The 14,248-nt window shown below is 39.0% G+C and overlaps 2 protein-coding genes and 1 long non-coding RNA gene across 3 annotated transcripts in view; all 3 read right to left on the bottom strand.

Annotated features, from left to right (window-relative positions):
* Positions 1–2,322, bottom strand: part of DMBT1 (deleted in malignant brain tumors 1) — a 294,810-nt gene extending 292,488 nt beyond the window's left edge. The window contains 1 exon segment of the mRNA XM_063307816.1: positions 1,456–2,322. Coding sequence (XP_063163886.1) covers positions 1,456–1,792 — 337 coding nt within the window. The 5' untranslated portion in view covers positions 1,793–2,322.
* A 2,634-nt stretch (positions 2,323–4,956) lies between these two features.
* LOC134500479 (deleted in malignant brain tumors 1 protein-like) lies at positions 4,957–7,806 on the bottom strand (the record flags this gene model as incomplete). The annotated part of the gene is made up of 2 exons (XM_063307815.1): positions 4,957–5,042; positions 7,482–7,806. Coding segments are annotated over 2 exons (411 nt in total), but the record flags the coding sequence as incomplete, so codon positions are not given.
* Positions 7,807–9,139: 1,333 nt separating this feature from the next.
* Positions 9,140–13,615, bottom strand: LOC134500176 (uncharacterized). The gene is made up of 3 exons (XR_010068219.1): positions 13,333–13,615; positions 12,722–12,745; positions 9,140–9,166 (listed from the first exon to the last, which is right to left on the bottom strand). It is a non-coding gene; the product is annotated as an uncharacterized LOC134500176 (long non-coding RNA).
* Between the last annotated feature and the right edge of the window lie 633 nt (positions 13,616–14,248).

Below are 14,248 nucleotides of genomic sequence, written 5' to 3'. Positions count from 1 at the left end.
TGTATCTCATGCTTTTGATTTCTTTGGCTTGCAATTTCTTATTCCTTTCCTGTACTCTCTACAACACTGTTTATCCCAAAAGGGAACAGCATGCTGGCTATGTATATATAGGTAGGTAGGACCAAGTCTGCTGAGTTGAATGAACCTTTCAGCTAAGAATGTCCATATACACCTGTTAGATTAGATCCAACAGAATTAGTGAGTGAAGAGCTTCTAAAACTAGAATGGAACTAGACTTATAGGATGCTGCCCCTCATGTTGACTACTAGAATTTGAATTATGGGAATGACCCTGAAGGTTCTTCAGGCTCTTGCTTGGCTCCACCCACTCAGGCTGACCAAGTGAGTTTGCCGTGATCAGGAGAATGATCAAAAGTCTCCTGTTCATTTGGCTTGCTGGATCCAGAAAGACTTCCTCACTGTGGGGTGTGTATCTTGGCTTCCCCTACATCTGGCTCACTCTTAGTTCCAGCTTTGGAGTGCTCCTTGGCTCCAACTGTTCCTTTGCCACTTCTGTGACGTCTCACTTGTCTTTGGCTTGATTTTTGCTTGTTCCATGATGGGGCATTTATGATTCACTAGGTTGTTTCTTAGACTCTAACTTCCTGGCTTATCTTGGACATTTGCCTGCAGCACATTAATTGTGCAATCGTGGCTGTATGTTATTAAGCCAGTTAAAAAAACAAAAGCAAGATGCCTGCTATTAGTGATTATCTGGAAAGAGAAAGCAGGGAAATTAAATCTAACCCTTTCTTCCTTACTTAACAAATGATGTTCAGGAATTCCCTTTTTCCAGAAAGTTATATGCACATTGCCCAGCTCTTCAGTTTGGCACAGAACTGACATGTAAATTGTGAAATAGAGAGGACTGCTTTCTTACACATAGTGTTTAAGGGGGCTTATACCATAAAATTGTGCATTGAATTTCAGGCATCACATTAGTTTTACTCATGACACTCTTGACTCTAGCAAAACAATATGTTGTCTAGCACCTTAATGCACCTTACATGGGTATAGCCATATCAGCTCAGTGTGGTAGGTGCTGAGGGACCAAAGTCACCCACTGAGCTCTATGATCAACTAGGGACTTGAATCTGGAACTTTGGATCTTCGCTGTCCAAGATCAATGCATTCTCTGCCAGCCTGGCCTCTAGATTGTGCCTTTGGGCAGCTGTATTTCCTGGAGATAGCTTAACACTTTTGGGGTTCTTTGATAAGTCCTTTTCCCCAGGAATCTTCAGCTTTATACCTAGCCTTTTCTTCTATATGTGGCCCTGCAGTAAGCAAGCACTACTATTACTTGTAGCTAGCTTAGTTAGAAGATGAAATTAGCTACTTAATTTTATGTTCTTCAACCAGATGCATTAGTTAACTCTCATGCCAAACTACTAAAAATCTGTAAATGTAAAAATGTGTTATAAAATATTTATATCTGAATGACAAAGTAAGAAAGTACCTGAACAAATAACTCCAGCATCTTCCCTGTGGGAACAGTCATGGACTCCCCAGCCCCGATTAGGACAATTCCAGAGGTAGGATTCATACCCATTGCACTGAACATTATCCAGGTAAATAGGACCATATCCTTGACCAAAATATGCTGATTGTGTTGCTTGGATGGCTCGTCCACATCCAAGCTGTCTGCATACCACATCTGCATCTTGTAGGTCCCAAAGATCATCACAAACGGTCCCCCATGCTTCGTAATAATGTCTAATTTCAACGCGGCCTCGACAGTAATGACTTCCATTTACCAATCGGAGCTCTTGAGGAAAAAAAGATAACAATAACATTGTTCAGTCATAAACAGTCAGAGACAGGTAAGATAAACTGCTATTCCACCTGAGGGAAATATTTTCACAACTGCAGGGAACTTTTCTGTAGGGAACAGGATTAATAATGGTAATCAAGGTATGAAGATGTGAGAAAATCTCTATCTTTATAGGGACTCAACTTTTGGATGCCTGTCTGCCATCACTACCCTAGAGCAGCAAAAAAAAAAGGGGGGGGGGGAATGAGGAAGAGGACCATAATGAGAAAGAATGGAAGAGAGGACATTCCACTGTAGAGGAACTATTCAAATATATAGCCACAAAAGTCCTCCAAACAACTGGAAGATCAGTTGATAATATGTACTGTGTTGTCCCTCATCCCCTCCTTGAAATGTGTTTGTCTGAGGTCCTTCATGGACAAGTAGACAAAAGGCTTGGCAGAGGAAACCTGTTGCTACATCACAGATAATCTCTCAAATATTCCAAATAAATGTAGATGCTATAAATAAACATTCTCAACTGAATGGAGATGTACTGATCTTTTGATAAAATAATTGCAAATTTCATTCTATGCTGAAACTATTTTTAAAAAATCAATATAGGTGTGGATCATGGCTACAAAAATTTGCCAGCCTTTATTCTTTGGGGACCAGCATCAGCTCTATTCTTATCTTCCACTGAGGTTGAGACTTGGCTTAGGATAAGGCTTAGTTGCATGTCTGATTGCCTGGGGTAGTAGCTGCCTTTCTATCCAGCCAAGGTAGCCTGCAATGGAATTATACACAGAATAAAGACCAAATGTTGCCGCCATGTACAAAAGTTAAAATCAGTTTAAGTATTAAAATCACTCCTTTGAATTCTGGTGCTGGACAATATGTTGAGAATATCTTGGGCAACAAGAACAAGCCATCTAATAATAAATGAAGTAAAACCAGACTGTTTACTGGAAGTACTAATAGTGAAGCTAAAACCTAGATAGCCGGAACCTAATCTACTTCAAAGACAAGAGTCACTGGAGAAGACCCACATGTCAGAGGGGGAAAGGCAATAAAAAAGAGGCTAAAAGAAGGCAAGGTGCCTAGATTCCATCACTAATAACAAAAGCATGAGCTTACAAGGATTCAAAGAAGCGAGTACTGACCAACAGTCCTGGTAAAATGATGTCCCTTGGGTCATGTGGAGTCAAAAGTGACTGAACAAATGAACAACAAACTTGTAAAGCTCTGGGTGAAGTCTATTTTTTTCTCACAGAACCACCAGGATATATGACATTAAATGCACAGTGCTCATTCTCTCTTCCGATTACATATTTAACAGTATAAAAGGAAATCTTGAGATAACGGTACATCTTGAAGTCAAGCAACTGTGTACCCTTTAAAAGTTGCTGGGAACCCTGGGATTCAATGCTATTTCATAGTACTGCATTCTCTGGTATGAGATCACAAACATAAAAAACAGGACTCGGAAAAAGGCTAAGAGGTTTTATAACCCCAAATGGCTTGTATTTAACAGGTAAAACAAATCCCCAAAGCTTTCTTACCTGGTGTTGGTGATGGAGATGTTGGCCAAGAAGTACCTGCCACTGAACAAAGATAACGTATTATTACATAGGCTACAGTGATAGATAGTGCTGTGAAGTTAACTTTTGTAACCATATAAAATAATATACAAGGATAAAAGGGGTTTGATTTTATGTTCAGATTTCAACAACAAAAAGTTAACATTACTGAACATTCAGCCTCAGTAACAAATACACTGAGTCATGAAATACTCTGCAGTTACCTAATAGGTAATTGTTTGCTTGCTTGTTTGCTTGTTTTCACAGTACAGTAGTTGAAATAATTCAGAATAGAGGTGTGCTTTGAAGGGGAAAAGGTGGTTTGAGCAGGCAGGTGTGGCACTTGCTGGGAATTTCTTAATGATTTCTTGCATCTTCTCCCAGTGGTGATGGGTCCTTTGGGTGCTACGTTCTGCTCTGAAATCCCTCAGTTGGAACAGGAACTTGAATGTGATAATGTATTATCCACTATATTTTGGATAAATGTGTTTAGATAGCAAAATTTTCTGCTGCAGTAGGTATAACTACAGTTATGCCAGTGTGTTTTACAGTGAAGTGGATTTTATTACCACAGTTAAACCCCGAATAGGCCAGATTACATGAATAAATGTAAGCTTGTGATGGGAGGTAGATGGACTCAGTTACAGAGGCAATGGGTGCCCACTGTTGGATGACCTGAAAGGCCAGATTAGGGACAGATCGTCACGGAGAACATCTATCTGTGCGGTTGTTAAGAGTTGACACTGACTTGACGGCACATAATCAATCAATCTCATGAGCTCATGACAGCGTGACAGAACACAATTAATGTTGCCAGTTTCTGGGCAAGATCTGTTTAACTTTTATATATTTTAACTTTTATATTTATATTTTAAATTCTACGTTTTACAGTATGCCTTATTCTAACTGTGATGCTTCTGACACAAATAAATACATTAATCAGTCTAATATAACAGTCCATAGTATGGCTACATAACGAACACTGAAACAAACAAAGAGCAAAGGTAATGGCCAAATTAATTTAGACAAAGGGTAAAGATAAGGCATTTTGCATTTATTTCATCAAGCAAACAAAAGGTATTTTGCTTCTATTCTGTACAGGCTATTTCATTAAGCTTCAGCCCCTTTTCAAAGCAGCTAGGAAGACTTCAATTTCCACCATTTGCAAATCCAAACATATTGTCAGTATATCAAAAATATCACACTGAACATGTCTTTTGTGTTTTCTTAAGGAGAACAAGGCACCGGGAGAGAAAATAAGAAACTGCATTCGTTTCCCAAGTGAAAAGCTGCCACTTCTTCCAATAACAAAGCTAAAATCTGACCCTGAAGGCAATATTGCTGTGCAGAAAAATATCTAAGCTACCCTAACAGTGGATGATCCAGATTTTACTATCAGAAACCTGTCCCTGGTTGTAAAAGCTATCTGGGCACAGAGGAATAATCCAATGTACACATATACAGTATATGCTTATTTTCAAGGAGAAAACCACATGTTCCAAAAATGAAACAAGAACCCAGATGCAGAGCTGGGGAATAGTGATTTATCTGGATAGCATCATGTTGGTCAGCTACCACTGCAAAATGTGGATGGAACATCCCCCTCCCCGACCTCCATATCCTCAGCTCAACTGTGGATCTTCAAATAATCAAAAAGAACATTGAAATACACTTCTAGTGTCTCAGCATTACCTGTTGTTGTAGAAACACTGGCTGAAAAAGAAAACAAAATGATTTCATTACATTCCAAGTGATTTAATAGTTCATCCACACAATGACTGTATTGATCTGCATATCCATTGCCCACCACACTGCTTGTAAAGTGGATACAGTGACCAGAAGAATAACGTCTGCTTTGTTGCTAAGTCTGCACAAGTTACTCTCCTGTACTAATTTATTTGCCAACTATTTGATTTCAGGAGGGCACTTCTTTGGGTGCAGAAAAGGAATGTGTTTTCCCCATAACTATGCAGTGTGATTAAGTGTGCTGGCTCTCTTTGCCTGCACTGCAATCATTATGTAGCTAATTCTGCTTGAATACAAGATTTCCTGGTGGCATCATGTGACCTATTTCAGGGATGGTGGAACGAATGTCTAACATGAGGGAGATATACCTCTGTCTGCTGCTCTGCTGGGCATTATAAAAATACTCCCCTAGACTAGCACACATCCTAGTGGAGATGGCTCAGTAGAATCCCTGAGCCATATGCTCCTTTTCTGCTCTCTCTATACAGAATCCTGGATGATATTTATCCATCCTATCCTGAAATTCTCTGCAGAAACCTATTTGTGGCTTCCCTTGTCCAACCATTATTCAGATATATCTTCCTGAGTTTCCCAATTTTGTGCCCTTACAGGACACAACATACATTACCAAGAGCTGCACTGACAATCAGGAGGCTTTGGGGTACAATTCAAAATTCTGGTTATCACCTATAAAGCCCTTCATGGCATTGGGCCTGACAGACCGCCTGTCTTCTGTGGCTTCTGTCCATTCTATGCAATCAGACAGAGTCAGCTTTGGGTCCCATCAACTCGATGGTGTCACTTCATGGGACCGATGAAGCAGAAGTCTGTTACAGCACCTACCCTCTGAAATGAAGTCCCCCCTGAGATTCATATGGGCTGGCCCCATTTAAATGAACTCTTAAAACCTGGCTCTTCCCCTAGACCTTGGGTTGAGTGGTTGGTAGACCCCTTGTGGAATGTTTGTTTCGGTAGTGTTGGCATTCTTGGTCCAAATGTTTGTTTTGTATGATCTTTGTATTATTCTATTTTTACTTGTCTAATATTGAATGCTGCCAAAGTCAGGATGGAATATTTTCAGTAGTTTCATTTTTTATTTATTTCACGCTATTCTGATGGCTGACTTTATGGCTGGTTATTGGTTGCTTGGATTTGGGTTTTTTTTGTTCTGGTTAGCTGTCTTCTTTTGCCTTTTCCTCTTGTTTTCTTTTAGTTTTTATCTATAAGCCACTCAGAGTTCGGTGGCCTCAAAATTGAAATGTATGAATGTATGAATGTATGAATGTATGAATGTATGAATGAATGAATGAATGAATGAATGAATGAATGAATGAATGAAGGTTTGATCTGAAAAGAAAAACAGGGAAGAAAAAATATCCTAATCCCCAGTAAAAATGTTTTATTATGCAAGCTCAACATATTTCATATTAAATCATTGTTTTTTTCCTAAACAAAGGGATTATTTAATTATGCAAACATTTATAGAATGCCCATGTCCACAAAGGACTTGAGGCAGTTTATTAGACAAAATACTAACTTGCAGTATATATATATATATATAATCTTTAAAAAGGTTAAATTAAGACTTGTAACTGAGGCTAATCTGATTGATATGGTGATAGATATGGACCTTTTAAAGTTATTAATAAAATCCTTATTTAAAAACAAGGAATTAAATTTAAGTTATTTAAGTTATTGAGGTTTTATGTGCTTTACCAAAGGTTCATAAAAATCTCCCACTTGGGTAAACTATTATTCAAAAAATTATTCTGTTTTGGTACTTTTATCTCAGTATGCTGACTTCATTTTGAAATATTTTATTCCCTCAGTTCTCTCAGGAACTCTGACAATTTCACTGACTGACAACCTTCAACCCCTTCATGTTGAGATTACAGACAAATTAGTTATACTTGATGTACTGTAAAATCCCTCTTTACAAGTATATTGTCCAGAAGGGAAATAATGAGGGCTGGACTGGAAGCTGGGCTGGGCTGGGCTGAGAGAGATGGAGGGAGCTCCATTGTTGAGTAGGAACTTGAATCTGGGTCTCCACTATCCTAATCCAACAAGTTATCTTCAGTTGGATGCCAGGCTGGCGTAGCATTTTTCTTTAGACAGAGGTTGCTGACAGCTATATTACCTCCTCTGCAAGTCTAATTTTGCCCATCTAGCTTTTTCTTTGCTGGATGAGCCCTATCCCTTAAGAGTTTATAATTTTATATCACCATTTTCTTCTGTGTTCGATGTTGTCATGAGTTCTAGTTTGGTGACTCAGAATATTAAGTTATCTGTTGGCTAGTACACGTTACACTTTATACGTGCTAAGATGTACAAACTGTTCAACATTAACCATCAGTGAAAAAAATAATGTATAAAATATGTATACTTATCTGACAGAATAAGTACCTGAACAAATAACACCAGCATCCTCTTGGTGGTTGCAGTTATGATTTCCCCAGCCTGCACTTGCGCATTGCCAAAGATAGGATTCATATCCATTGCACTGAACATCATCCAGGAGAATAGGACCATATCCTTGTCCAAAATGTGCTCCATAATTAGCTGCAATAGCTTCTCCGCATCCAAGCTGTCTGCATACTACAGTTGCATCCCTTAGATCCCATGAATCATCACAAACTGTTCCCCATTCTCCATAATTACGCCGAACTTCAACACGGCCTTGACAGTTATCCCTTCCGCTTACCAAACGCAGCTCTTGAAAATTAATTAATTAATCCATTAGTTAAGTTGTTCTTCATAAAGATTCACAGATATGATATACAGATTTGATATGATACCCAGCATCTACCCAATCCTGGCTGACCTCAAAACAAGCAATCAGGGTTGGATCTGTTTGGATCAAGTATTCTGGGAGATCATTAGGAAATGCCAAGGTATTGCCAAGGAAAAGCTTAATACTCGATTGGGAATTTTAAAAAAATTGGGAATTAAAAAAAAATCTAAGAAGAAGGTGATGGCAATCTCTTCTATATCTTCTATATTTCACCCTGCATAAATATTATTATACCAAAAACAAAAACAACCCCCTTTCCCAAATTCTACCTCAATAAATATATGCCTGGTATCTTTTATGGATTTCTCTTTCAAAAGCAAAAATGTCAGTCATAACAGAACAGTGCTTTTAATTTTTTGATTTTAAGGCCTATCACGAGGCATATTTGTTAATGTCAGTAATGGACTGGAATGAAAATGATATTAAATATGTTCCATTATGGGCTCAATTGAGTTATAACTTGATACTTTTAAAATCCTGGCAAATTCTTGGTTCTAACTATGGCAGCAATCCAGTGACATCTCTGGTACTTCAGGCAGCCAAAACCCAGTTTTGGGGTTTTCTCAGCAAAAAAATTAACATTCAATTTTATGAGAAATTGGTGTTTTGGAATAATTCTTATTTTAAAATGGTGGGGATGGTTTTGAAAAAACAAGGGCTGAAAAAAGGATAATTATTATGAATCAGGGAATATGCATCAATACTTCAAAAGCAGTTCAAAATACTTCAAAAGAGACCTACTGTACATGGACAAGTTAATGTGGTTTTCTTGGCAACATTTTCAGAAAGTGTGACTTGGTCCTACTCTAGCACCTTAACCCCTAGGGTAAAATGGCTCTCAAACATCCTATTTGCTATCTAGGCTTTTTGCAATATATCAATAAAATTAAATTTAGAAGTTTTATTTGCAATTGTTGCTATCTGTATCATTCTTATTTCTATTTACATTGGTTTAAAAGGTCAGTAAAATTAGCAAATGAGAGGGAAAAATCAGTCTAGCAAAGTTGGGCTGTAGAAATCCACACTCCCAGATGGCAGCAGAGTCAGAGTTTTATATTACTTTGGGGCCATCCAGTGGTCCTCTGGAGTTTTACAGCCCAGATATGATAGCCTAGCTTAAATGAATAGTCCTTTAAAACTACAGCTTAAAAGATCGCATAACTATACTTAGAAAAAGAAAGAAATGCAACAGACTACATCCACATTATATGTGATTTCTGGATTTCAATCATAATCTTTTTCAGATTAGCAAACTGTGTGAAAGCATGATGTTTAATATTACCTGTTACATAAACGTCTATAAAAAGAAAAGAAAAGAAAAGAAAAGGTATTAGTGTGCTATTTTCTGTCACAATAGTTTAAAAACTTTTTAATAGAACGTATTTTAAGTATGTCAAACTTATTTGATTATCTCTCTCTCCATATATATATATATACACACACATAAACAATTTTATTAATGAAAACAACTTGAAAGTGGGACTATAGCCCACGCAGTCCTCAAATCAACTATAGCCACTCCTATATTAACAGCTAGTACATTGAAACAGAAAATATAATAATCAACTTTCATTTGGCTTCATATTTCTGTCTAACAAGTCAGTTATATATACCTATCTGCCTTTTAAAAACCTTAATTTTATGAACCACTCCATCTCTGATGTCATCCGCAAGTAAGAATAATTACAGACAAAGATCAATAACCAGCTTCAATTTGATGCTTTTAAAAATCCGAAGGGAATGGGAACTGCAAAGCTGTTATACAGGGCACACTGATTTCCCACATATCTTGTTGTAGGAACTGACCACCTCAGGGGGGCACTCCAAGTTAATTATAGAGATTACATCCAAATGATTACAAGATTACAAGATCTTGTAATCTGACATGGCCCTTTTACCAGATGAAATTAATGACATGAATCCCTGGTTTCTCTAGAATTCCAAGTACTGCAGTTTTATTTATGAAATAATCATCAATTATACAACTGCTTTGATGAATTCTGCAGATTGCCTGAATTTCTATTGATCCAGAACCTGAACAAAAAACCATCTTTCTTTATTTGGAATTGTCAATAGATGCATTCACCATCCTGCTCCTCACTTCAGTTGTTTTTTTTTCCCTTTGAAGGAAAAGAAGGGATGTTCTACCCCATCTGGCATAATGGCTTATAATTTGGTGCATATAATAAGACCTTAGCACAAGCAACGATGACAAGATGGGCCAACGGTTCAATACATTCCTTTTCTTCTACTTGCTGCTGATACAGTAATAAACCAAGAGAGGAAGAGATGAGTGGGAAATATCTGCTAAAGGGTGATGCACCCAAATACCAAGTAAACATGGAGGAGAGCTAACTGGGATTAAAGGGCTAGGTAGTTCTCTTAAAGAGAGAGCTATGCACTTGGCTAAATAAGATTATTGCCAAAGAAGTGTCCTGGCCATATGCTCTGACGGGCCAACCTCTCCCAAACCCAAATGGGCCATAAAGGGACCAGCTTTGACTCCTGGTGATTACAGGCACAAGTCATATAATCAGTTTTCTTGGCAACATTGCTGCAAGTGACTTTGGCCAGCATCATCTTCTTCCTAGGGCTGAGAGAGTGATTAGCTCAAAGTCACCCAGCTGCCTTCTGTGCCTAAGGCAGGACTGAAACTCCTGGTCTCCCAGCTTTTAACCCAGTGCCTTAACCCCTTGACTGGCTCATTTTGGAATTAGGCTCCTATAATTTGTAGCTGCACATAATTGTAGCTGCACATAATTCACTATTGGCTATAGCGCTTATCTGTTGTAAAGGGTTGCAACTTTTACAAAAAGAGCACTGAAATCTAGCATATGTGACTTAATCCAGGTTGGGTTAGAAAGAATTCTGCCCTATAGCAGTATAACTATTTGGTTCCAATAGAATTTAAAAATCTTATATTTTGGAAGGTTCGTGCTCTCTGTGTATTAATTACAGGTAGTCCTCGCTTAATGACTGGCTTGTTTAGTGACTATTCTAAGTTACAACAGTGCTGAAAAAGTAACTTTACAACTAGTCCTTGCACTTACAACCATCGCAGTGTCCCTGTGGTCATGTGATCGAGATTCAGGCACTTAGCAACCAGTAGGTGTTTATGACCATTGCAGCATCCCATGGTCGCATGATTGCCATTTGTATGCTTCGCAGCTGGCTTCCAATAAGCAAAGTCAATGGAGAAGCCAGCAGTGAAATCACATGTCACAGTCACGTGATGTCTCAGTTAACAACTGTGGGTGATTCGCTTCATAACCGTGGCGGAAGTAAGATCATAAGTGTGTCATGGTCATATGATGCCTCACTTTGCAACCATGTCACTTATTGATAGAGTTGCTAGTCCCAGTTGTGGTTGTTAAGTGAGGACTACCTGTATCTCATTTTTCCATAATAGGCAAACAAAATAATGAAGTATCTCTGCAGGTGGCATTGACCTTTTCATTGCAAACACAGTTATATGAAAGCTACTTTAGGCTGCTCCAGCCCTGTAGGTTAGATTAATTTCCCCTAAAGGTCATATGATCAGAATAAAATGATCCTGGACCTAGAACAAAATAGCATGCTTTGGCGGGCAGCATTATCTCAGTAATGATCACAAACTAATATTTGATTTGTGGGAGAGTTTTTGTCCTCCACAATGTATTCAGTAATTGGGACCAGAATTTCCATCACTAAGTAATGCGGTCATAAAGTCACTTGACTGCATCACTTAGCAACAGCAATCCCTAAACTCCCTGTTGCCGTTGTCAACTGAATCCCATCAGTTGTTAGGCATGGACCCACCCCAATCCAAGCCAATCCTGGCTTGGTCTCTCCCAGCCCTGAGCTTCAGAAAGGTGACTGCCTCCTCTTCAACTCCCCCCCGCCCATCTATCTCCCCTCCATCTCTGCCCTTTTGGTTGCCTTACACTCTGCTGCCTCCGCTGGCCTTGCCACCCTGAACTCCATTCACCCTGCCACCCTGCTGGCCTGCCAGCCCTGCGCAACACTGGATCTGCCACCTTTCAGGCCCTGCCCCAAACTGACCTTCACCACCTTCCTCCCACTGATGGAGAGGCACACCTACCTGGTCCTATGTGAGGCAGCTGCTGGCTGTGCCAAGGCCACTCACACCATTCTCCAAATAGTGGGGGCCATTCTCACGATGCTTGAGAAGGCCTTCTGAAAGCTTCTGAGGCATTCTGAAGCATCCGGAGAATGGCCCACACGATTTGGACAAAGGCGTGAGTCGGGCTTGGCAGGGGATGGAGTTATGACATCACAAGCGCATACAACTTTGCAGCATGAGGCCACGCTGCTCCTTTCCTCATTCTGCAAAAGGAGTGCATTTCTGAAGATGCTGCAGAAAGAGTCATAATTCCCCACTTGTAGTGTCATGATCAACTGGGCCTTTCTTTCTTACAGCATATACTTATCTTGGAGGGAAGGGGGAAGAGCACTAATGAAGAAAGAAGGATTTTTAATATACAAAGGAAAATGAGGAGAGGTATTATAACACTGTGACTTAACTTTAATATTTGGAACAAAGTCTATATTAAATCTATTAGATATTATACACATTGCTATTGATCAAGATGGAAATAGATTTGTTTAGATAACACTTTTCTGCTGTTCTAGGAAAACATGTAAATGACTAATGTTCATAATGATAAATCGCACAATCAGAGGATTTCCTAATATTATTTTATTCCAATGTGTTGGGCTATGCAAAAAAAAACCCCAATGTTGTGCTTTAAAAAGTGAACCAATGTCTTACAATAGGAAAACAAACTCATTTATATTTCACAGCTGGATATGAATAACGTCTTTTGCAGATGTTGTATTAATTCAAAATTACCTGTTGGTCTCAACAGTCCAGATTCTGTAAATAACAAAAGGAATGAGCATGAGGCATTTTGCATATATTCACCCAGGGTATTTAATAAGCTTCAGATAATGGCTAGGACAATCTCAACTTTCTGAAGTAAACGCTTACATATTAATATTTTTAAAGTACAGGGCTGAAAACATCTTTGGCATCTTTTCAACTAATCCCATAGCATCCCATTCTCATATATCAGTACTGGGGAAATCCATGTAAATCAGGTTTGCAGGAACAGAGAACTATTTGGATAGCATCCAATCCTGTAAGTAGGTGAAGACTTAATAAATACTCTGGGACTTAATAAATGTATAGATCCCTTTCATTATAAGCATATTGTTCAAACAAATAGTAACAAAATCCTGTCAGCTGTCCTGGTATGCAGCCCTCCTCGATGATGGAGCACGTCATGTTTCCAGCTGACACACTTCATGGCCTTACGGCTAATGTAGCCAACACTTCTGAAGGGCACCAGGTTGGAGCAGTCTGTGCACATGGATGTTGAATTGTACTTTGAATCTCTAGATTTACTTCATAACTTGCTTTTCCTGGTATCAGTGTAATAAAATATACAGAATGACTTATACCTGCACATGTGACCCTAACGCTTGCGTTGTTCCTGCAGCCTCCTTCTCGAAATGAACATTGCCACAAGAAGTCTTCACTGCCAGTACAGAACACATCACTCAGATAAGGGTAGATGGCACTGGAGTAGTCTTCCACAACGCTAAGTGCTCGGCCACATCGCAGCTCCCTGCAGATGACCTCAGCGTTGGTGAGGCTGAAATGTTGATGACAGACACCAGTCCAGCCACCAAAGTAATAAACTTCAAGAAGACCGGAACAATAGTTTCCTGACAGCCTCACATGAACTTCTTTAAATAGACATTAAAAAAAGATGTTGTTAATCACCAGGCCTCTACATATTGGCTTAAATATCTACACATTTAATGCAGATAAAATGATGGTTTTAAAACATATTTCCCAAATAAATGTGGAATTATTGCCTTGTTTCAGTCTTACTATTTTGAGAGAAGTCTCACCTTGGGGGACCTAAACATATTATAAATCTTAACCTTTTGTTTTTAATCTCCATTCCTTCCTCTGACAGGTCAGTAGCCTATTTCTGATGTGATAACTTGGTGCCTGGGCACAACTACTTCAGATTATAGATGAGGCTCTTCCATGCAAAAGCCCCCTGCACATAACAAGCTGGCATGTCAGAAAAAAGGGTGGGCTAGGCCTCTTTCCTTCAGATACCTAGTTTTATGTTTATTTATTTATGCAATGTATAGGCTACCCAACTCCCAGCAACTCTGGGCAGCTCACAGTTTAAAAAGTGAGGGGGAAAAAGGCATAGAAGAATTTCATAGGTGGTCTGAACTAAACATATGAAGCAAAAAACCCATCCAATAGGGGCTTGACCATCATCCTGCCCCAAAGCCTGGGAAGATAGTCAGGACTTCAGTAGCTTCCTAAACATAATCAGAGTAGGAGCCATCT

The sequence above is a fragment of the Candoia aspera genome, chromosome 6 (genome assembly GCF_035149785.1).
Source record: "Candoia aspera isolate rCanAsp1 chromosome 6, rCanAsp1.hap2, whole genome shotgun sequence".
Classification (NCBI taxonomy): domain Eukaryota; kingdom Metazoa; phylum Chordata; class Lepidosauria; order Squamata; family Boidae; genus Candoia; species Candoia aspera.
Note: the sequence above shows the minus strand (reverse complement) of the source record. Positions and strands in the feature narration are given on the sequence as shown.